The sequence below is a fragment of the Mobula birostris genome, chromosome 10 (genome assembly GCF_030028105.1).
Source record: "Mobula birostris isolate sMobBir1 chromosome 10, sMobBir1.hap1, whole genome shotgun sequence".
NCBI lineage: Eukaryota > Metazoa > Chordata > Chondrichthyes > Myliobatiformes > Myliobatidae > Mobula > Mobula birostris.
Window position 1 is genome coordinate 54,917,667 of NC_092379.1, and position 21,455 is coordinate 54,939,121.

The window sequence follows — 21,455 nt, forward strand, 5'->3', positions numbered from 1 at the left end:
GTCCTAGCTATGCCTGCCTTTTTGTTGGCTTTGTGGAACAATCTGTGTTCCGTGCCTATTCTGGTATCTGTCCCCAACTTTTCCTTCGCTACATCGACGACTGCATTGGCGCTGCTTCCTGCACACATGCAAAGCTCGTTGACTTTATTAACTTTGCCTCCAACTTTCACCCTGCCCTCAAGTTTACCTGGTCCATTTCCGACACCTCCCTCCCCTTTCTAGATCTTTCTGTCTCTGTCTCTGGAGACAGTTTATCCACTGATGTCTACTATAAGCCTACTGACTCTCACAGCTATCTGGACTATTCCCCTTCTCACCCTGTCTCTTGCAAAAACGCCATCCCCTTCTCACAATTCCTCCGTCTCCGCCGCATCTGCTGTCAGGATGAGGCTTTTCATTCTAGGACGAGGGAGATGTCTTCCTTTTTTAAAGAAAGGGGCTTCCCTTCCTCCACTATCAACTCTGCTCTTAAACGCATCTCCCCCATTTCACGTACATCTGCTCTCACTCCATCCTGCCGCCACCCCACTAGGAATAGGGTTCCCCTGGTCCTCACCTACCACCCCACCAGCCTCCGGGTCCAACATATTATTCTCCGTAACTTCCGCCACCTCCAACGGGATCCCACCACTAAGCACATCTTTCCCTCCCCCACCTCTGCTTTCCGCAGGGATCGCTCCCTACGCGACTCCCTTGTCCATTCATCCCCGCCATCCTTCCCCACTGATCTCCCTCCTGGCACTTATCCGTGTAAGCAGAACAAGTGCTACACATGCCCTTACACTTCCTCCCTTACCACCATTCAGGGCCCCAAACAGTCCTTCCAGGTGAGGCGACACTTCACCTGTGAGTCGGCTGGGGTGATATACTGCGTCCGGTGCTCCCGATGTGGCCTTTTATATATTGGCGAGACCCGACGCAGACTGGGAGACCGCTTTGCTGAACACCTACGCTCTGTCCGCCAGAGAAAGCAGGATCTCCCAGTGGCCACACATTTTAATTCCACATCCCATTCCCATTCTGACATGTCTATCCATGGCCTCCTCTACTGTAAAGATGAAGCCACACTCAGGTTGGAGGAACAACACCTTATATTCCGTCTGGGTAGCCTCCAACCTGATGGCATGAACATCGACTTCTCTAACTTCCGCTAATGCCCCACCTCCCCCTCGTACCCCATCTGTTACTTATTTTTATACACACATTCTTTCTCTCACTCTCCTTTTTCTCCCTCTGTCCCTCTGACTATACCCCTTGCCCATCCTCTGGGTCCACCCCCCTCCTTGTCTTTCTTCCCGGACCTCCTGTCCCATGATCCTTTCGTATCCCTTTTGCCAATCACCTGTCCAGCTCTTGGCTCCATCCCTCCCCCTCCTGTCTTCTCCTATCATTTTGGATCTCCCCCTCCCCCTCCAACTTTCAAATCCCTTACTCACTCTTCCTTCAGTTAGTCCTGACGAAGGGTCTCGGCCTGAAACGTCGACTGTACCTCTTCCTCGAGATGCTGCCTGGCCTGCTGCGTTCACCAGCAACTTTGATGTGTGTTGCTTTATTATCGATATCTCTCTTTTTCCAAACCAAGTTTCCAATATCCCTTGAAAACCATGGCTCTCTCAGACTTTTAACCTTTCTTTTCAACCTAACAGGAACATAAAGATTCTGTACCCTCAAAATTTCACCCTTAAATGATTTCCATTTCTCTATTACATCCTTCCAATAAAACAAATTGTTCCAATCCACTCCTTCTAAATCCTTTTGCATCTCCTCAAAGTTAGCCTTTCTCCAATCAAAAATCACAACCCTGAAGGACCTATCCTTCTCCATAATTATATTGAAACTAATGGTATTGTGATCACTGGACCCGAAGTGCTCCCCAACACATACCTCCGTCACCTAACCTATCTCATTCCCTAACAGGAGATCCAACACTGCCCCTTCTCTAGTTGGTACCTCTATGTATTGCTGCAAAAAACTATCCTGCACACATTTGACAAACTCCAAACCATCCAGCCCTTTTACAGAATGGGCTTCCCGGTCTATGTGTGGAAAATTAAGATCTCCCACAATCACAACCTTGTGCTTACTACAAGTATCTGCTATCTCCTGACATATTTGCTCCTCCAATTCTCGCTCCCCATTAGGTGGTCTATAATACACCCCTATAAGTGTTACTACACCTTTCCCATTCCTCGACTCCACCCAAATAGCCTCCCTAAACGAGCCCACTAATCTATCCGGCTAGAGCACCGCTGTAATATTTTCTCTGACAAGCAATGCAACACCTCCCCCTCTTGTCCCTCCGATTCTATCACACCTGAAGCAACAAAATCCAGGAATATTTAGTTGCCAATCACATCCTTCCCGCAACCATGTTTCACCAATAGCTACAGCATCACTTTTCCAGGTATAAATCCATGCTCTAAGCTCATCCACTTTTCTTACAATGCTCCTAGCTTTAAAATAAATGCATTTAAGAAATTCTCCACCTCTTACTCTCTGTTTATCACTAAAGGTGCAAACAACTTTACTATCTTCTTTTTCTTCCTTCTCCCCTACATATATTCCTACACTCGTTCCCCTCCCCCCTTGTATCTAGTTTAAATCCACTGGGGCCTTTCTAGCAAACCTACCTGCAAGAATATTTGTCCCCCTCCAGTTCAGATGTAAACTGTCCCACCGGAACAGGTCCCACCTTCCTTGGAAAACTGCCCAATTATCTATAAATCTGAAGCCCTCCCTCCTGCACTATGTCTTCAGCCAGGTGTTGATCTGCTCTATCTCACCATTTCTAAACCCACCTGCACATGGCACTGGTAGCAATCCTGAGATTGCTAGCCTGGAGGTCCTGTCCTTTAACTTGGCGCCTAACTCCCTACACTCACCTTTCAGGACCTCCTCACTCTTCCTACCCATGTCATTGGTTCCTACATGGACCACGACCTCCAGCTGCTCACCCTCCCTCTTGAGAATACTCAGAACTTGATCCTAGATATCGCAGACTCTGGCACCAGGAAGGCAAGAAACCATCCGGGATTCTCGATCTCTTCCACAGAACCTCTTATCTGTCTCCCTAACTATTGAAACCCCTATCACTACTGCTCTCCTCTTTTCCCTCCTTCCCTTCTGAGCTGAGGGTCCAGTCTTGGTGCCAGAGATGCGACCACTGCAACTTGTCCCTGTCCCCACCAACAGTACCCAAAACAGTATACTGTACTTATTATTGATGGGAATGGCTGACAGTGATCTGACAGGAAGTCCAGGAACCAGCTGTACAAGGCAGGGTCAAAGTCAAGGTTTCAGAACTTCCTGTCGAGCCTGGATGGAATTATAGTGTTGAATGCTGAACAGCATTCTCACATAAGCATCCTTCTTCTCCAGACGTGTAATGATGGTATGTAGAGTAGTGGCTATTGCATCATCTGTCGATCAGTTGTGTTGGTAGGCAAATTGTAGGGGGTCCAGTGTGGGTGGTAGCAAGCTGCCAATGTAGTCTTTGACCAGCCTCTCAAAGCATTTGCTTATTTTTGAGGTGAGTGCGACAGGACGCCAGTCGTTCAGGCGTGCTACCTTTGTCTTTTTTGGTACAGGGACAAGGGTTGATTAATTTGAAGCAGGAGGGCACTCTACACTGGGAGAGGGAGAGATAAAAAAATGTCAGTAAACACTCCTGCCAGTTGTGCTGCACATATCTTGAGTACTCGCCCTGGGATGCTGTCCTGTCCTGCAGCTTTGCGACTGTTCACTCGTTGGAAACATCTGTGTACTGTCCCTCAGCCTCAGAGATGACCAGGTTGCAGGTTGTAGTGGTGGCTTTCCTCGGAGGCTCAGAGTTAACGACATCAAACCGAGCGTAAAAGCGATTGAGCTCATCTGGGAGAGGGGCCGCAATGTTGGCTGCACCACAACGTTTGGCTTTGAGGTCTGCGATGGTATTCAACCTTCGCCACAAGTCACATGTGCTATTCGTTGTGAATCTTGACTCAATCTTGTCCCTGTACTGTTGTTTGGCAGCCCTGATAAGCTTTGCACAGATTGTAGATGCTTTTCTTGAGCTCCTGCTGATTGCCGGCAATGTAAGCTCTGTGTCGCGTGGTCAGTGCTGTTTGCAAGGAGCTATTGATCCAGGGTTTCTGGTTTGGGAAGACCCTGACCAACTTTTGGGGGACAACATCGTTGAAGTACTTCTGGATGAAGCACGTGACTCCATCAGTGAAATTGGAGACATCCCCATCATGGAAGACATTCCAGTCAACGTCATCGAAGCAATCCTGCAACATGGAGGCTGACTGGTCGGACCAACAGTGGACGGTTTTAACTATGGCTGCCGGTGGGCTCGATGGGCTGGGTGGCCTACTCCTGCTCCTACTTCTTATGCTCTCATTCTGTTCTTCTGCCTGTACGTCAGCGAAGCAGGATCAAACAGGGATCTGATTTTCACTCAGAAACGCAGGGCAAAAACATTTTACATTCTAGTGTTACCTGCTCAATACGTTCAATACTGTTACTCATGGGATGATATTATCACTTGAGGGTCTTCCGCACACAACTCAACCCCTTCATGTATGGTAGTGCAAGGAGAGTAATCCTTAGAAATAATGCAGAAGCTGGTGACAGAGGGTCGGCAAGTTTAAGTTCCTTGGTGTTGTCATTTCAGAGGATTTGTCCTGCGTCCAGCACGAGTGCTATTATGAAGAAAGTATGGCAGCACCTCTATTTTCTTAAATTTGCAAAGATTTGCTATAACATCTTAACCTTTGACAAACTACTATAGATGTGTGGTGGAGAGTATATTGACTGGTTGCATCACAGCCTCTACGAGCACATCAATGCCCTCGAAGGGAAAATCCTACAGAAATAGTGGATACTATTCAGACCATCATGGGTAAAGCCCTCCTCACCATTGAGCACATCTACATGGAGAGCATCCATCATCAGGAACCCCCACCATCCAGGCCAAGCCCGCTTCTTACTGCTGCCATCAGCAAGAGGGTACAGGAGCCTCAGGACCCACACCACCAGGTTCAGGAACAGTTATTACCCCCTCAACCATCAGGCTCTTGAACAAAAGGGGATAACTTCACTCACCCCATCACTGAACTGATTCCACAGTCTATGGACTCACTTTCAAGGACTCTTCATCTCATGTTCTCAATATTTATTGCTTGTTTATTTTTCTTTCTTTTATATTTGCACAGTTTATTGTCTTTTGCACACTGGTTGTTTGTTTGTCTTGTTGGGTGTAGTCTTTCATTGGTTCTATTGTGCTTCCTGTATTTACTGTGAATGCCTGCAAGAAAATGAAACTCAGGGTTGTATATGGCGACATAGATGTGCGTTGACAATAAATTATCTTTGAACTTTACTCAGGCAACATCCCATACCGGCACCATCAAAAAGCCCACCCCAAAACAAGGGTCTCTCCCATTTTCAATTTCAAATCACCCTGAATCCTTGAGTCTGTAGCCTATAATCTGAAGCCTATAAACAAACTGTGAGAGGAGTTTAGTGGATCAGGTGCCGATCCAAATACAGAGATTCAAACGGAGTCATTCAAAGTTCATTTTACTTCACAGATGCTGCTCAACCTGCTGTGTTCCTTCAGCATCTTGTTTGATTTTCCAAATTCCAGCATCTTGTCTTTCCTCTGCCAGGAAGAAAGGTTTAGTAAGGAAATTCTATGACTTGTGCATGTTCCTCGTCCTCATGTTTAAAAAAGGCAGAGACTGAAAACAGTGCTTGAGTGATATGCAATGAGGATGTCAGAACTGACAGTGATTATGAGATTATGACTGACAAGGAAGAAAGCAGGCAGGACACTTCAATGAGGCCGAGGGGTTGATCTCACCCTCTTTCAGTGGGTGAACAAGTTTGATAAGATTAGAAATGGACAAGGAATTTCCACCTGTGTAGAAACATTCTAGATAAATTGAATATAAATTCATCAGAAATAGTTTCACCCAGAAATGTAATGAGTGGTCGAGGAAAATTGCATTGATGCACTGAGGGCATAATTAATTAAGAGACCACTCACAAATCACATGTCTGTTACATTGTGCATATTGTTATATGCATGTGTACTGCAAGTGTTACAAGATGCTCGTTAGTGTGAGTAATTTTATCGTCAATGTACATATATGTTACCATATACTGCCTCGAGGTTCATTTTCTTCCAGGCATTTACAGGACAAATAAAGAATTATAATAGAGTTTATGAAAAACTGTACATAAACAGAGACTGACAAACAACCAATGTGCAGAAGAAGACACATTTTAAATTATTCATTTACAGAATGTGGGTGTCGCCAGCTCAGCCAGCATTTATTGCCCATCCCTAGCTGCCCTTGAGAAGATGGTGATGAGCTGCCTTCCTGAACCGCTGCCGTCCCTGGTCCCTGAGGTGTAGGGACACCCACGGTGCTGTTAGGGAGGGAATTCCATCATTTTGACCCAGCGGCAATGAAGGAACGGTGATATGTTTCCAAGTCAGGGTGGTAAGTGACTTGGAGGGGGATTTCCAAGTGGTGGTATTCCCAGGTATCAGCTGTTCTCATCCTTCTAGATGGTAGTGGTCATGGGTCTGGAAGGTGCTGCTTTAGGAACTTCGGTGTGTTGTTGCAGTGCATCTGGTAGATAGTACACACTGCTGCAACTGTTCATCGATGGTGGAGGGATTGGATGCTCATGGAAGGGATACCAATCACGTGAGCTGCCTTGTACTGGATGGCATCAAGCTTCTAGAGTGTTGATGGAGCTGCACTCATCCAGGCGATTGGTGAGTATTCCATTACACTCCTGACCTGAGCCTTGTAGATGGGAGTCAGGAGGTGACTTTACACGCCACAGGATTCCTAGCCTTTGACCTGCTCTTGTAGCTACAGTGTTTATATAGCTAGATTAGTTCAGTTTCCTGTCAATGGTAATCATTGTGACTGTTTCCTCACATTGTGCAAATAAAGATTAATAATACTGAGAAGGTGAGTTGCAGAGTCCTTGAAAGTGAGTCTGTAGGTTGTGGAATCAGTTCGGTGTTGAGGTGAGTGAAGTTATCCATACTAATTCTTGGAAAATTGGGATCTCTTCTTGGGGAGATATGACCTGTTCAAAAGTGATGGGTTGCACCTGAACCCGAGCGGGACCAATATTCTCGCAGACAGGTTTGTTAGAACTGTTGGGGAGGGTTTAAACTAACTAGGCAGGGGGTGGGAATCGCAGTGAAGGGACTCAGGAGAGGACAGATAGTAAAAAGTAAAGATAACGTGCAGTCAGACTGCCAGGAAGGGCAGGCAGGTGATGGGACTTAGATGCAGCCAGCAGGCTGAGCATCAAATCATGAGGATGCAGAATCAGAAGGGATAGTGAATACGGTACTCAGGGTGTTGTATCTAAATGTAAGAAATAAGGTGGATGATCTTGTTGCACTATTACAGATTGCCTGGTATGATATTGTGGCCATCACTGAATTATGGCTGAAGGATGGTTGTAGTTGGGAGCTGAATTCCAAGGTTACACGTTATATCGGAGGAATAGGAAGGTAGGCAGAGGGGTAGCGTGGCTCTGCTGGTAAAGAATGGCATCAAATCAGTAGGAAGATGTGACCTAGGATCGGAAGGTGTTGAATCCTTGTGGGTTGAGTTAAGAAACTACAAGGGTAAAAGGATGTTGATGGCAGTTATATACAGGCCACCTAACAGTGGCTGGGAGGTGAACCACAGGTTACAACAGGAAATAGAAAAGGCGAGTCAAAGGGGCAATGTTATGGTAGACATGGGAGATTTTAACATGCAGGTCACTTGGGAAAAATCAGTTTGGTAATGGATCTCAAGAAAGTGAGTTCGTTGAGTGCCAAAGTGATAGCTTTTTAGAGCAGTTTGTTGTTGAGGGACGTTGCCTCAAGATTCAGGGGAGAAGATTTAGAACGGAGATGAGGAGAAACTGTTTTTTACAGAGAGTGCCCAGGAAAGCAGTTGAGGCTTCCTCACTAAATATATTTAAGAAACAGTTAGATAGGTTTTTACATAGTAAGGAATTAAGGGTTATGGGGAAAAGGCAGGTAGATGGAGCTGAGTTATGGACAGATCAGCCATAATCTTATTGAATGGTGGGGCAGACTCAATGGGCTGGATGGCCTACTCCTGGTCTTATTTTTTATGTTCTTATGAGCCTACAAGGGCATCAGCTATACTGCATTGGGTGTTATGTAATGAACCAGGGTCAATTAAGGAGCTGAAGGTAAAATACCCTGAGGAACCAGTGATCACAATATGATTGAGTCCAACTTGAAATTTGAATGGGAGAAAGTAAAGTCTGATGTAGCTAAGTTTCATTGGAGTAAAGGAAATTACAGTGGTATCAGAGAGGAGTTGGCCAAACTAAATTGGAAGGAGCTGCTGGCAGGGATGTCAGCAGAGCAGCAATGGTGTGCTTTTATGGGAAAAATGAGGACGGTGCAGGATATATATATTCCAAAAATGAAAGAATACTCAAATGGTAAAATAGTACAACTATATCTGACAAGGGAAGTCAAAGCTACAGTAAAAGCAAAAGAAAAGGCATACAACAAAGCAAAAATTGGTGGAAAGATAGAGGATTGGGTAGTTTTTAAAACCCTACAGAGAGCAACTAAAAAAATCATCAGAAGGGAAAAGATGAAATATGAAAGCAAGCTAGCAAATAATATCAAAGTGGATAGTAAAAGTTTTTCAAGTATGTTAAAAATAAAAAAGAAATGAGAGTGGATATAGGATCACTAAAAAATGAGGCAGCAGAAATAATAACGGGGGACAAGGAGATAGCTGATGAACTAAATGAGTATTTTACGCCACTCTTCACTGTGGAGATGCCTGATGTCATAGTGTGTGAAGGAAGAGAAGTGGGTGCAGTTACTATTACAAGAAAGGTGGTCCTCAAAAAGCTGAAAGACCTAAAGGTACATAAGTCACCCGGACCCGAGAAACTGCACCCGAGGGTTCTGAAAGAGATAGCGTTAGAGATTATGGTGGCATTAGAAATTATCTTTCAAAAATCATTGGACTCTGGCATGGTGCCAGAAGACTGGAAAATTGCAAATGTTACTCCACTCTTTAGGAAAGGAGGAGGGCAGTAGAAAGGAAATTATAGACTAGTTAGCCTGACCTCATTGGTTGGGAAGATGTTCGAGTCAATTGTTAAGGATGAGGTGATGGAGTACTTGGTGACACAGGACAAGATAGTACAAAGTCAGCATGGTTTCCTTCAGGGAAAATCCTGCCTGATGAACCTGCTGGAATTCTTTGAGGAGATTACAAGTAGGATAGATAAAGGGGATGCATTGGATGTTGTAGATTTGGACTTTTGGAAGGCCTTTGACAAGGTGCCACACATGAGGCTGCTTACCAAGTTAAGAGCTCATGATATTATAGGAAAGTTACTAACACGGTTAGAGCATTGACTGATTGGTAGAAGGCAGCGAGTGGGAATTAAAGGATCCTTTTCTGATTGGCTGCCAGTGACTAGTGGTGTTCTGTCGGGGTTGGTGTTGGGACCACTTCTTTTTATGCTGTATATAAATGACTTAGATGATGGAATAGTTGGCTTTGTTGCCAAGTTTGCAGATGTTACGAAGATTGGTGGGGGGGGGGCAGGTAGTGTTGAAGAAACAGGTAGGCTGCAGGAGGACCTAGACAGATTAGGAGAATGGTAAAGACAGTGGAAAATGAAATAAAATGTTGGAAAGTGCATGGTCATGCACTTCAGTAGTAGAAATAAATGTGTGGAGTATTTTCTAAATGGGGAGAAATGCCAGGAATCTGAGATGCAGAGAGGCTTGGGAGTCCTTGTGCAGAAAATCCTGAAGGTTAACTTGCAGGTTGAGTCGGTGGTGAGGAAGGCAAACACAATGTTAGCATTCATTTCAAGAGGTCTAGAACAGGGGTCCCCAACCTTTTTTGCACCGCGGGCCGGTTTAATATTGACAACATTCTTGCAGACTGGCTGACCCGGGGGGGGGGGGGCGCGGTTTCAAGTAGGGTTAAACTCACCTCAACATGTCTTTTACAGTTAGGGTTGTCAACTTTCTCACTCCCAAATAAGGGACAAAAGTAGCAGTCAAATCCAGGGACACTTTACCCCAGGAAAGACTACCATGGCCATGAAGCCTTGCGCGGGCACCTGTGTGCGCATGTGTGTACGTGCCAATTTTTTTCCTCCCCTGCAAATCGGTTTTGCCTTCATCTTCCTGACTATGCTGTACATACATTATTTCTACTTTATATAGGCTGTGTATTTATCATATCATTCCTGCTTTTACTATATGTTAGTGTTATTTATTTTCAGTTTTATGTGTTTTTTGGTATGATTTATTAGGTTATTTTTTGAGTCTGGGAACGCTCAAAAATTTTTCCCATATAAATTAATCGTAATTGCTTCTTCGCTTTATGCCCTTTTGGCACGAAAGGTTTCATAGGGACACTCTACCTTAGTGGGGAAAATACTGGACAAGGGGTCCCGTATGGGACAAACCAATTTAGCCCGATATATGGGATGTCCCAGCAAATATGGGACAGTTGGCAACACTATGTTCCAGTTCAACAGTGGGTGTGACAGGGAATGAGGAAAGGTGCAGCTGACTCATATCGTTTCCTCGCACATGCTTTCCCTGGTGGTTAGGGACCGCTGGTCTAGAATACCAGAGCAGGGATGTGTTGCCAAGGCTTTATAAGGCACTTGTGAGGCCTCACCTTGAGTATTGTGAACAGTTTTGGGCCCCTCATCTTAGAAAAGATGTGCTGGCATTGGAGAGGGTTCAGAAGAGGTTCACAAGGATGATTACAGGAATGAAAGGGTAGTCATACGAGGAACGTTTGATGGCTCTGGGTCTATACTTGCTGGAATTCAGAAGGATGAGGGGGAATCTCATTGAAACCTTTCAAATGTTGAAAGGTCTAGACAGAGTAGATGTGGAAAGGATGTTTTACATGGTGGGACAGTCTAGGACAAGAGGGCACAGCCTCAGGATAGAGGGTTGTCCTTTCAAAACAGATGCGGATGAATTTCTTTAGTCAAAGGGTGGTGAATTTGTGGAATTTGTTGCCACATGCAGCTGTGGAGGCCAGTTCGTTGGGTGTATTTAAGGCAGAGATTGATAGGTTCTTGATTGGACATGGCATCAAAGGTTATGGGGAGAAGGCCAGGAACTGGGGTTGAGGAAGACGAAAAAAAAGGATCAGCCATAATTGAATGATGGAGCAGACTCAATGGGCCAAATGGCCTAATTCTGCTTCTATGTCCTATGGACTATGGTGTTATGATTCAGGAACCTGATGGTTGAAGGATAATAACAGTTCCTGAACCTAGTGGTATGGGTCCTGATGTTCTTGTACCTCCTTCCTGGTAGCAGTGCGAGAAGAGAGCATGGCCTGGGTGGTTGGGGTCCTTGATGATGGAGACTACTTTCTTGCTACAGTGATCCTTGTAAATGTGCTCAATGGAGAGAGGGCTTTTCTTGTGATGGACTGGGCCGTGTCCACCACTTTCTGTTGATTATTCTGTTCCTGAGCATTATCCAATATCAGGCTGTGATCCAATCACTGATGATGCTCTCTACTGTGCAACTATAGAAGTTGTGAAAGTTTTAGGTGACTTTCCAAATCTACACAAACTTGTAAGAAAGCAGAGGCCTGTCACCCCTCATTTGTGCTGGCATATGTGCTGGTCCCAGGACAGATCCTCTGAAATGCTAATGCCAAGGAATTTAACGTTCCTGACCCTCTCTACCTCTGATCCCCTAACGAGGGCTGCTCATGGACTTCTGGCTTCTCCCTCCTGTAGTCGATAATCAGCTCTTTGGTTTGTTGGGTGAGAGGTTGTTGTTGTGGTACCATTAAACCAGATTTTCAATCTCCCTCCTATACACTGGGTCATTACCATCTTTGATTCCAACAGTTGAAATTTAGGCAACATTTTTAATGTAGCAGAAAGGGTCAGGCCACTTAATAAGACATTCACAAATAAGTATTTTGATACTGAACTATTGAGGACAGATTCTGCTGATGTTTGAAATCCAGAGCAACGCATACAAAATGCTGGACGAATTCAGCAGGTCAGGCAGTATCTATGGAAATGAATGAACAGTTGATATTTCAGGCCCAGACCTTTCAAGCAACATTACAGGAAAGACTGAGGTGGAGAGGAGGAAAGGTTCAGTAGGGAAATTCTATGGCCTGTGTACACATCTCCTGATAAGGCAGCTGATAAGTTTAAAGTTTCAGTGTGATCATTAAAATGCACATTTTATGTTACTGTGCTGCATAATATGAAGTGCAAATTTATTTGTACTTATATTGCAGATCTGCACAGCTGCCATTTTTCTCATGTATTAGTGGGAACTCTTTTGTGAATTCTTGATCACCAAGTGCATTTTGTGCCTTTTTTTTCCTGCTTCCTTCTTTCTTATTCAAGTCAGAGCTGGAAATCCTGGTTTGGGCCAATGTTGCAATCAGCTAGATCAGGTCACAGCAGCCCAGGACACCTTGTCATTCAAACATTACATCACATACCTTCCACCACCCTGAATTACATCACATACATGCATTGCTGGTGTCATTAAATAGAGAGAAAATGCTGCAAGTAGACAACAATTGGCAAAGCATCTGTGAACATACTACAATTATAAAGGACACACAAGGAACTGCAGAAACTCAGCAGGTCGAGCAGTATTTATAGAACCCCAGACTGCAAGTACATGCTCTCACACCAGAACCAATAACGAACAAGAGAAAATCTGAATATGTTAGAAACACAAAATGCTGGAGGAACTCAGCAAGCCAGCAGCAGCGATGGAAAAGAATCAACAGTTGACGTTTCGGCTGAGACTCCGCAGTACGACTAATAAAGTTGATTTCGTTGGGTCTGCCGTAAGGGATTTTGGGCGATGTAGTTTATTGACGGCACCTGTATCCGTAAGGCATGCGCAGTGCGACGAGGCTGCCGTTTGGCACATGCGCAACGCCAAGTGATGTATGCGTGGTGCCGCTGAGGCCGAGTTTGGTGTGAATTGCGGTTGGGATTGTGCTCTAGGCCCCGAAATGGCAGCGGCTGCGCCGGCCGCTGATAGCGGCTCCTCCCGCCGTTGCCTCGCCACACAATACTTCAACGAGGAAGAGAATAATGCGATCGAGAGTCTGACAACCAGTGAGAGGGTGAGGAGGCAGAGGGTTGAGGGTTGGGGGCCATGGCCGAGATGGGATGGTATGCGGTAATGGAAAAGGATGGGATGAATTGGTCAGGGATCTTGAGATGGGAAGTGGCTCGAAGGTGCAAGGACGGAGCTCAGGGGAAAGAAATTGACGAGGAATTTGGATTCAGCTGGTGTAAAGAAGGTGGAGTGATAGGGATGAAGGGGATGGGAGATTTGATGTAGTGGTGGATGGGGGGGGGGGAACGAATTATGTGGCCAGATATCCAAGTCTTGTAATATTTCACCCCTACGTCAATCTGTTACCTAATCCCCTTCTCCAAGTCCTCTTTGGTACGGTGCAGTCGCAAAACAAGATCCTTTGACCCATGATGTGCTGAACAAATTAAATTAATCCCTTCTGGCTGCACATGATCAATGTTCTTTTAGAGAGGGCGTATAAACCCTAGTATATAATAGGATTGGGAAACTTTAAAAAAAATCAACAAAGTAACTAAGAAAAAGCCATAAGGAGGGAAAAGTTGGAAGGTAAGCTAGTCAGTAATATCAAAGAGGATACCAAAGATTCTTTCAAATATATAAAAAGTAAAGGTGAGAGTAGTTGTTGGACTGTTGGAAAATGGCACCGGAGAGGAAGTTATGGGAGGGAAAGGAGTGGTGGGCAAACTGAATAAATATTTTACATCAGTCTTCACTATGGAAGACACTATGCTGGAAGTTTGATAGTGTCAGGGGTCGGAAGTGAGTGCAATTGTGATTACTAAGGAGGAGGTGCTTGTGAAGCTAAGAGGTCTGTAGGTAGCTAAGTCACCTGGACCAGATGGATAACACTTCAGGGCTCTGAAGGAGGTAGCTGCAGAGATTGTGGAGGCATTAGTTATGATCTTTCAAGAATCACTAGATTCTAGAATGGTTCTGGAAGACTGGAAAATTGCAATTGTGACTCCACTCTTCAAGAAGGGGAGGAGGCAGCAGAAAGAAAGTTATAGGCCAGTGAGCCTGACCTCATTGGTTTGGAAGATGTTGGAGTCAGTCCTTAAGGATGTAGTTTAGGGGTACTTGGAGGCACATGGTAAAGTAGGCCAAAGGCAGTATGGTTTCCTTGAGGGGAAATTTGCTTGACAAATCCTTTAGAGTTCTTTCAAGAAATAACAAGTAGGATAGACAAAGGGGAATCAGTGGATGTTGTGTTCTTGGATTTTCAGAATGCATTTGACAAGGTTTCGCACATGAGGCTGGTTAACAAGATAAGAGCCCATGGTATTACAGGAGAGATATTTGCATGGATAGAGCATTGGCTGATTGGGAGGCGGCAAAGAGTGGGAATAAAGGGAGCTTTTTCTGGTTGGTTGCTGGTGACTAGTGTGGTTCCATAGAGGTCTGTGTTGGGACTGTTTCTTTTTTCATTGTATGTCAATGATTTGGATGACAGAATTGATGGTTTTGTGGCCAAGTCTGTGGATGATATGAAGATAGGTGGAGGGGCAGATAGTGTCGAGGAAGCAGGGAGGCCACAGGAGGATTTAGATAGATTAGGAGAATGGACAAAGAAGTGGCAGATGGAATACAGTGTCAGGCAGTGTATGGTCATCCATTTTGATTGAAGAATGAAAGGGTTGACAATTTCTAATTGGAGAGAAAGTTCAAAAAGCAGAGGTGCAAAGAGACTTGGGAGTCCTGCAGGATTCCAAAAAGAGTTGGTGGTAAGGAAGGTAAATGTGATATTAGTATTCACGTTGAGAGGACTAGAACATAAAAGCAAGGATATAATGTTGAGGGTTTATAAGGCGCTGGTGAGGACTAGCTTGGAGTATTGTGAGCAGTTTTGGGCCCCTTATTTAAGAAGGGATGTGCTGACATTGGAGAGGGTTCAGAGTAGGTTCATGACAATGTTTCGAGGAATAAAAGGCTTATCATATGAGGAGTGATTGATGATTCTGGACCTTTACTCACTGGAATTCAGAAGAATGGGGGAGGGTATCTCTTTGAAAGCTATCGAATATTGAAAGGCCTCGATAGAGTGGATCTGAAGAGGATGTTTCCTATGATGGGGGAGTCCAGGACCACTGGTCACAACCTCAGAATAGAGGGATATCCATTTAGAACGAAGATGAGGAGGAATTTCTTTAGCCAGAGGGTGGTGAATGTGTGGAATTCTTTGCCACAACCAGCTGTGGATGCCAGGTCATTGGGTGTATTTAAGGTGGACGTTGATAAATTCCTGATTATACCAGGCGTAAAAGGTTACAGGGAGAAGGCAGGAGAATGGGGTTGAGGGGGAAATGGATTAGCCATAGCAGAACAGACTTGATGGGTTGGATGGCCTCTTTGTGTTCTTATTTCTTATGCTGTGCATTTATTTCTGTGTCTATTAAAAAAATGTAGTTATACAATAGTTTGAAAGAGCATGTTTATTAATAATGCTGTTTGAGATGAGCTAAATCTCATGACTGGTCTCACAGTAAACAGCATTGTCAGCAAAGGGAAGAGCCCAATTAAAGAGCGGAGAAAATAAAACCCTTTTAGGCATCTTAACGGATCATCGCTCATCTTCTTTGCTGCATGTGTGAGAGATATATTCTGGATTCTGCTTAGCTGGGACAGCTGCTTATTTGGGACAACTCTTAAACAAGAAAAAGTAATTGGGGCAGGATATTGTACTGAACAATTTCTAACTAGCATCAGTTGTGTGGCTTTGAGACTACATTGTGCTTGGAGTGAACGGTTTTTAAGTAGCATCAGTTGCATGTGTTTGTTCAAAAATCAGTGATTTTTTTCACTGATAGGTGAGAAATAAGCAGTAAGACAATTCACAACTATTGCTCACTGCGGTTTCAAGTATTCAGGGTTAGGGATGCAAGAAACGGTCTGAAAATGAATTGATTTCACTACTTCAGCAAATTAGGAACTACGAAGAATGTAAAGTTATTGCCAATTATCATGAATGTTAGAATGATAATGAAGATTTGGAGGATGTAATCATCGAAAGCATTATATGAAGGCAATCCATTATCTACAAGGGGTGTCTACTTTGATTTTGTTCATGTACAGCATACACTGGATGAATTTCTTTATCATTGATAACTCTGAAACTTTGGTTAATTGGGGAAACCACTTAACTGGGCCAGAATGTACTTATTCCCAATGTATCCCAATTAACTGGAATCCACTGTATAAACGACTCATAATATGAATCAAATTGTCGATGGGTAGGCTTGTAGGTTTTCAGATGATATGAAGATTGGTGGTAATGTAGATGGTGTAGAAAACTGCAAAGGATACAGCAGAATGGTGTACAGAGTTGCTGCTTTGGGTGGAGAACTGGCAGTGAGGTGTTGCTATCGTAAGTGATGTTACTCTTGATGGAAGGAGTCTTAAAAATGTTGATGTACAAAGGAATCTTGGAGTCCACGTCCATAATCCCCCGAGTGGCAAAGAAGGCTTATGGTATGCCTTTATTACATAGAATAGTACAGCACATTACAGGCCCTTTGGCGCACAATGAATTAGTTGAGGTATTGAGTTTAAGAGTTGGAGCTTTATAAAACTCTAGTTAAGTTGCATGTGGAGTATGGCATTCAGTTGTCACTGACACATTTTAGGAAGAATGTGGAGGCTTTGGAGAGGATGCAGAAGAGGTTTTCTAGATACTGCTTGGATTGAGGAGAGGTGAGACAAACCTCAATTGTTTTCTCTGGAGTGGTGGAGGTTGAGGGGGGAGACCTGATAGTTTATAAGGTTATGAGAGGCATAGATAGACAGCTGGGATCTCTGTCTCGGGGTTAAGATGTCTAATACTGGAGGACATTAATTTATGGGGACAGGGTAAATTCATAGGAGATGTGCGGATGATTTTTTTCTGCACCCTCTCTCTTTATCTTCCCTACCTGCTTCTCCCCTGCCCCATTGAGGAAAGAGGCCAGAGTGGGGAATAGACGGGGTTTTCCTAACAGGAGAAATCAGTGCTCATGCCTTTATGCAAGTTTATGTATCCTGGCCTCAGGCTGATGCTTCTTATTATACTTGTAATTCGAAAACAACTAATGTTTCTGTTATCTGTGATAAAATTAGGGAATAATCAATGGAGTTTTTATTTTGCAGGTAGTGGATCTGCTGAATCAGGCTGCTCTCATTGTTACCGACAACAAAATCACAATTCTCAAACAGGTCAGTAAACCAGAAGAGACTACAAAGCAGGTTTTTATTTTAACCGATTTTTAGTGTTTATCTAAACACTATCCCAGTGCATCACTGGCACCAGTTGACCTGCCATCAAGGATGTATATACAGGGAGGTCAGTAACATCATGATGGATCCCAACAATCGTGCTCAGAATCAGGTTTATTATCACCGGCATGTGATGTGAAATTTGTTAACTTAGCAGCATCAGTTCAATGCAATACATAATCTAAAAGAGATAATAATAATAATAGACAAGTATTTTGAATAGATTTTTTAAGAAGTGCAAAAATCAGAAATACTATATATTTAAAAAAGTGAGGCAGTGTCCAAGGATTCAATGTCCATTTAGTAATCGGGTGGCAGAGGGGAAGAAGCTGTTCCTGAATTGCTGAGTGTGTGCCTTCAGGCTTCTGTACCTCCTTCATGATGGTAACAGTGAGAAAAGGGCATGCCCTGGGTGCTGGAGGTCCTTAATAATGGACGCTGCCTTTCTGAGACACTGCTCACTGAAGATGCCCTGGGTACTTTGTAGGCTAGTACCCAAGATGGAGCTGACTAGATTTACAACCCTCTGCAGCTTCTTTTGGTCCTGTGAAGTAGCCCCCCCCCCCCCCCCCATACCAGACAGTGATGTAGCCTGTCAGAATGCTCTTCACAGAACATCTATAGAAGTTTGAGTGTATTTGTTGACATGCCAAATCTCTTCAAACTCCTAATGAAGTATAGCTGCTGTCTTGCTTTCTTTATAACTACATTGATATGTTGGGACCAGATTAGGTCCTCCGAGATCTTGACACCCAGGAACTTGAAACTGCTCACTCTCTCCACTTCTGATCCCTCTATGAGGATTGGTATGTGTTTCTTCGTCTTACCCTTCCTGAAGTCCACAATCAGCTCTTTCATCTTACTGACGTTGAGTGCCAGGTTGTTGCTGTGGCACCATTCCACTAGTTGGCATATCTCACTCCTGTACGCCCTCTCGTCACTGCCTGAGATTCTACCAATGATGGTTGTATTGTCAGCAAATTTATAGATGGTATTTGAGCTATGCCTAGCCACACAATCGTGTATATAGAGAGTAGAGCGGTGGGCTAAGCACATACCCCTGAGGTGCGCCAGTGTTGATCGTCAGCGAGGAGGATATGTTATCACCAATCCGCACAGACTGTGGTCTTCCGGTTAGGAAGTCGAGGATCCAAATGCAGAGGGAGGCACAGAGGCCCAGGTTCTGCAACTTCTCAGTCAGGATTGTGGGAATGATGGTATTAAATGCTGAGCTATAGTCGATGAACAGCATCCTGACATAGGTGTTTGTGTTGTCCAGGTGGTCTAAAGCCGTGTGGAGAGCCATTGAGATTGTGTCTGCTGTTGACCTATTGTGGCAATAGGCAAATTGCAATGGGTCCAGGTCCTTGCTGAGGCAGGAATTCAGTCCAGTCATGACCAACCTCTCAAAGCATTTCATCACTGTCGATGTAAGTGCCACCAGGCAACAGTCATTAAGGCAGCCCACATTATTCTTCTTAGACACTGGTATGATTGTTGCCTTTTTGAAGCAAGTGGGAGCTTCTGCCTGTAGCAGTGAGAGGTTGAAAATATCCTTGAATACTCCAGCCAGTTGGTTGGCACAGGTTTGCAGAGCCTTACCAGGTATCCTATCGAGATCTTCTGCCTTGTGAGAGTTCACTCTCTTTAAAGACAGCCTAACATCGGCCTCTGAGACGGAGATCATAGGGTCATCAGATACAGCAGGGATCTTCACAGCTGTAGTTATGTTCTCCCTTTCAAAGCAGGCGTAGAAGGCATTGAGTTCATAGTCAGTTTGTCCCACTTTCCCAATCCATTCAGGAAGGAGGTAACACAGCATCCATGCCAAGACCAGCAGACTCATTAATATTACTTTCCACAAGCAGTATTTTTGATCAGTACCTCAACCCACTAACCCACACCCCCAACCACCACTTCTTTATTACTTCCCATCAATCATATGTACATACACTGCTGTACATACATGGAAACATAGAAACATAGAAAATAGGTGCAGGAGTAGGTCATTTGGCCCTTCGAGCCTGCACCGCCATTTATTATGATCATGGCTGAGCATCCAACTCAGAACCCTGCACCAGCCTTCCCTCCATACCCCCTGATCCCCGTAGCCACAAGGGCCATATCTAACTCCCTCTTAAATATAGCCAATGAACTGGCCTCAACTGTTTCCTGTGGCAGAGAATTCCACAGATTCACCACTCTCTGTGTGAAGAAGTTTTTCCTAATCTCAGTCCTAAAAGGCTTCCCCTTTATCCTCAAACTGTGACTCCTCGTTCTGGACTTCCCCAACATCGGGAACAATCTTCCTGCATCTAGCCTGTCCAATCCCTTTAGGATTTTATACGTTTCAATCGGATCCCCCCTCAATCTTCTAAATTCCAACGAGTACAAGCCTAGTTCATCCAGTCTTTCTTCATATGAAAGTCCTGCCATCCCAGGAATCAATCTGGTGAACCTTCTTTGTACTCCCTCCATGGCAAGGATGTCTTTCCTCCGATTAGGGGACCAAAACTGCAATCAATCTATGTCTATAAGCAATCTAGCATATTTGTATTTATTGTGGCTTTATTATTATTGTGCTGTTTGTCTTACTTTGGTTTGTTTGGGCTGCTTCCAGAGTAACAATTATTTTGTTTTTTACACTTGTGTATTGGAAATGATATTAAATAATCTTGAATTCTGAATCCCTGGTGCTGCTTGGTAGTTCAATAATATACTGCTTTCCAAAGCAGTTGTGATACTGCACACTATTTAACAGAGGTGGTTTGTTAAACTTGTCTCTTTAACATTGCTTACTACTTACCAGATGTACAATCACAATTAATTTAACATTGCCATACACAATGAGGTTAGGATAGATATCCAAAAGACTGGTCATTGAAATAGGTTTTAGTGTCTTGAAGAAAGAGTGGCTGAGATTATAGAGGGAATTTTTAAAATCAAGATGCTCTGGAATCCTGAATTGTATCTACAGTAACTTAAGGGTTAGAGCAGCAGAGGAGAGAGAGTCCATGGAGGGATTTGAAAGCAAGGTTGAAAATTTAAAAAACTGCTTAACCAAACAAAGTTCAACAGCTAGCATAATTTGATTTTGAATAAAATTGGAGCTCATGAAATTGGGCTTAGTTTATTGATCTCAGTACAAGCAGTGGGTAGACATCACCAGCTCAGTTACATCAAGCAGCGGGTAGCCATCACCAGCTCAGGTACAGCAAGCAGCGGGTAGACATCACCAGCTCAGGTACAGCAAGCAGCGGGTAGACATCACCAGCTCAGGTACAGCAAGCAGCAGGTAGACATCACCAGCTCGGGTAGACAGCACAAGCTCAGTTACAGCAAGCAGCAGGTAGACATCACCAGATCACTTACATCAAGCAGCGGGTAGACATCACCAGATCATTTACATCAAGCAGCAGGTATACCTCACCAGCTCAGGGTTACATCCAGCAGCAGGTAGACATCACCAGATCAGTTACATTCAAGCAGCAAGTAGACATCACCAGCTCAGTTAGATCAAGCAGGGGGTAGACCTCACCTGCTCAGGTAGACATCACCAGCTCAGTTACATCAGGCAGCGGGTAGACATCACCAGCTCAGGGTTACATCCAGCAGCAGGTAGACATCACCAGATCAGTTACATCACCAGCTCAGTTACATCAAGCAGCGGGTAGACATCACCAGCTCAGTTACATCAAGCAGCAGGTAGACATCACCAGATCAGTTACATCACCAGCTCAGTTACATCAAGCAGCAGGTAGACATCACCAGCTCAGGGTTACATTCAGCAGCAGGTAGACATCACCAGATCAGTTATATCACCAGCTCAGTTACATCAAGCAGCAGGTAGACATCACCAGATCAGTTACATCACCAGCTCAATTACATCAAGCAGCAGGTAAACATCACCAGCTCAGTTACATCAAGCAGCAGGTAGACATCACCAGCTCAGTTACATCAAGCAGCAGGTAGCCATCACCAGCTCAGTTAGATCAAGCAGCGGGTAGACATCACCTGCTCAGGTACAGCAAGCAGTGGGTAGACATCACCAGCTCAG

General features: G+C 44.3%; 1 protein-coding gene across 1 annotated transcript in view; it reads left to right on the forward strand.

Annotated features, from left to right (window-relative positions):
• The first annotated feature begins 12,980 nt into the window (after positions 1-12,980).
• Positions 12,981-21,455, forward strand: part of sympk (symplekin) — a 115,690-nt gene continuing 107,215 nt past the window's right edge. Inside the window, exons 1-2 of the mRNA XM_072270303.1 lie at positions 12,981-13,175; positions 17,273-17,338. Of these exons, the coding sequence (XP_072126404.1) occupies positions 12,996-13,175; positions 17,273-17,338 (246 nt within the window). The 5' untranslated portion in view covers positions 12,981-12,995. The remainder of the gene's footprint in view (positions 13,176-17,272; positions 17,339-21,455) is intronic.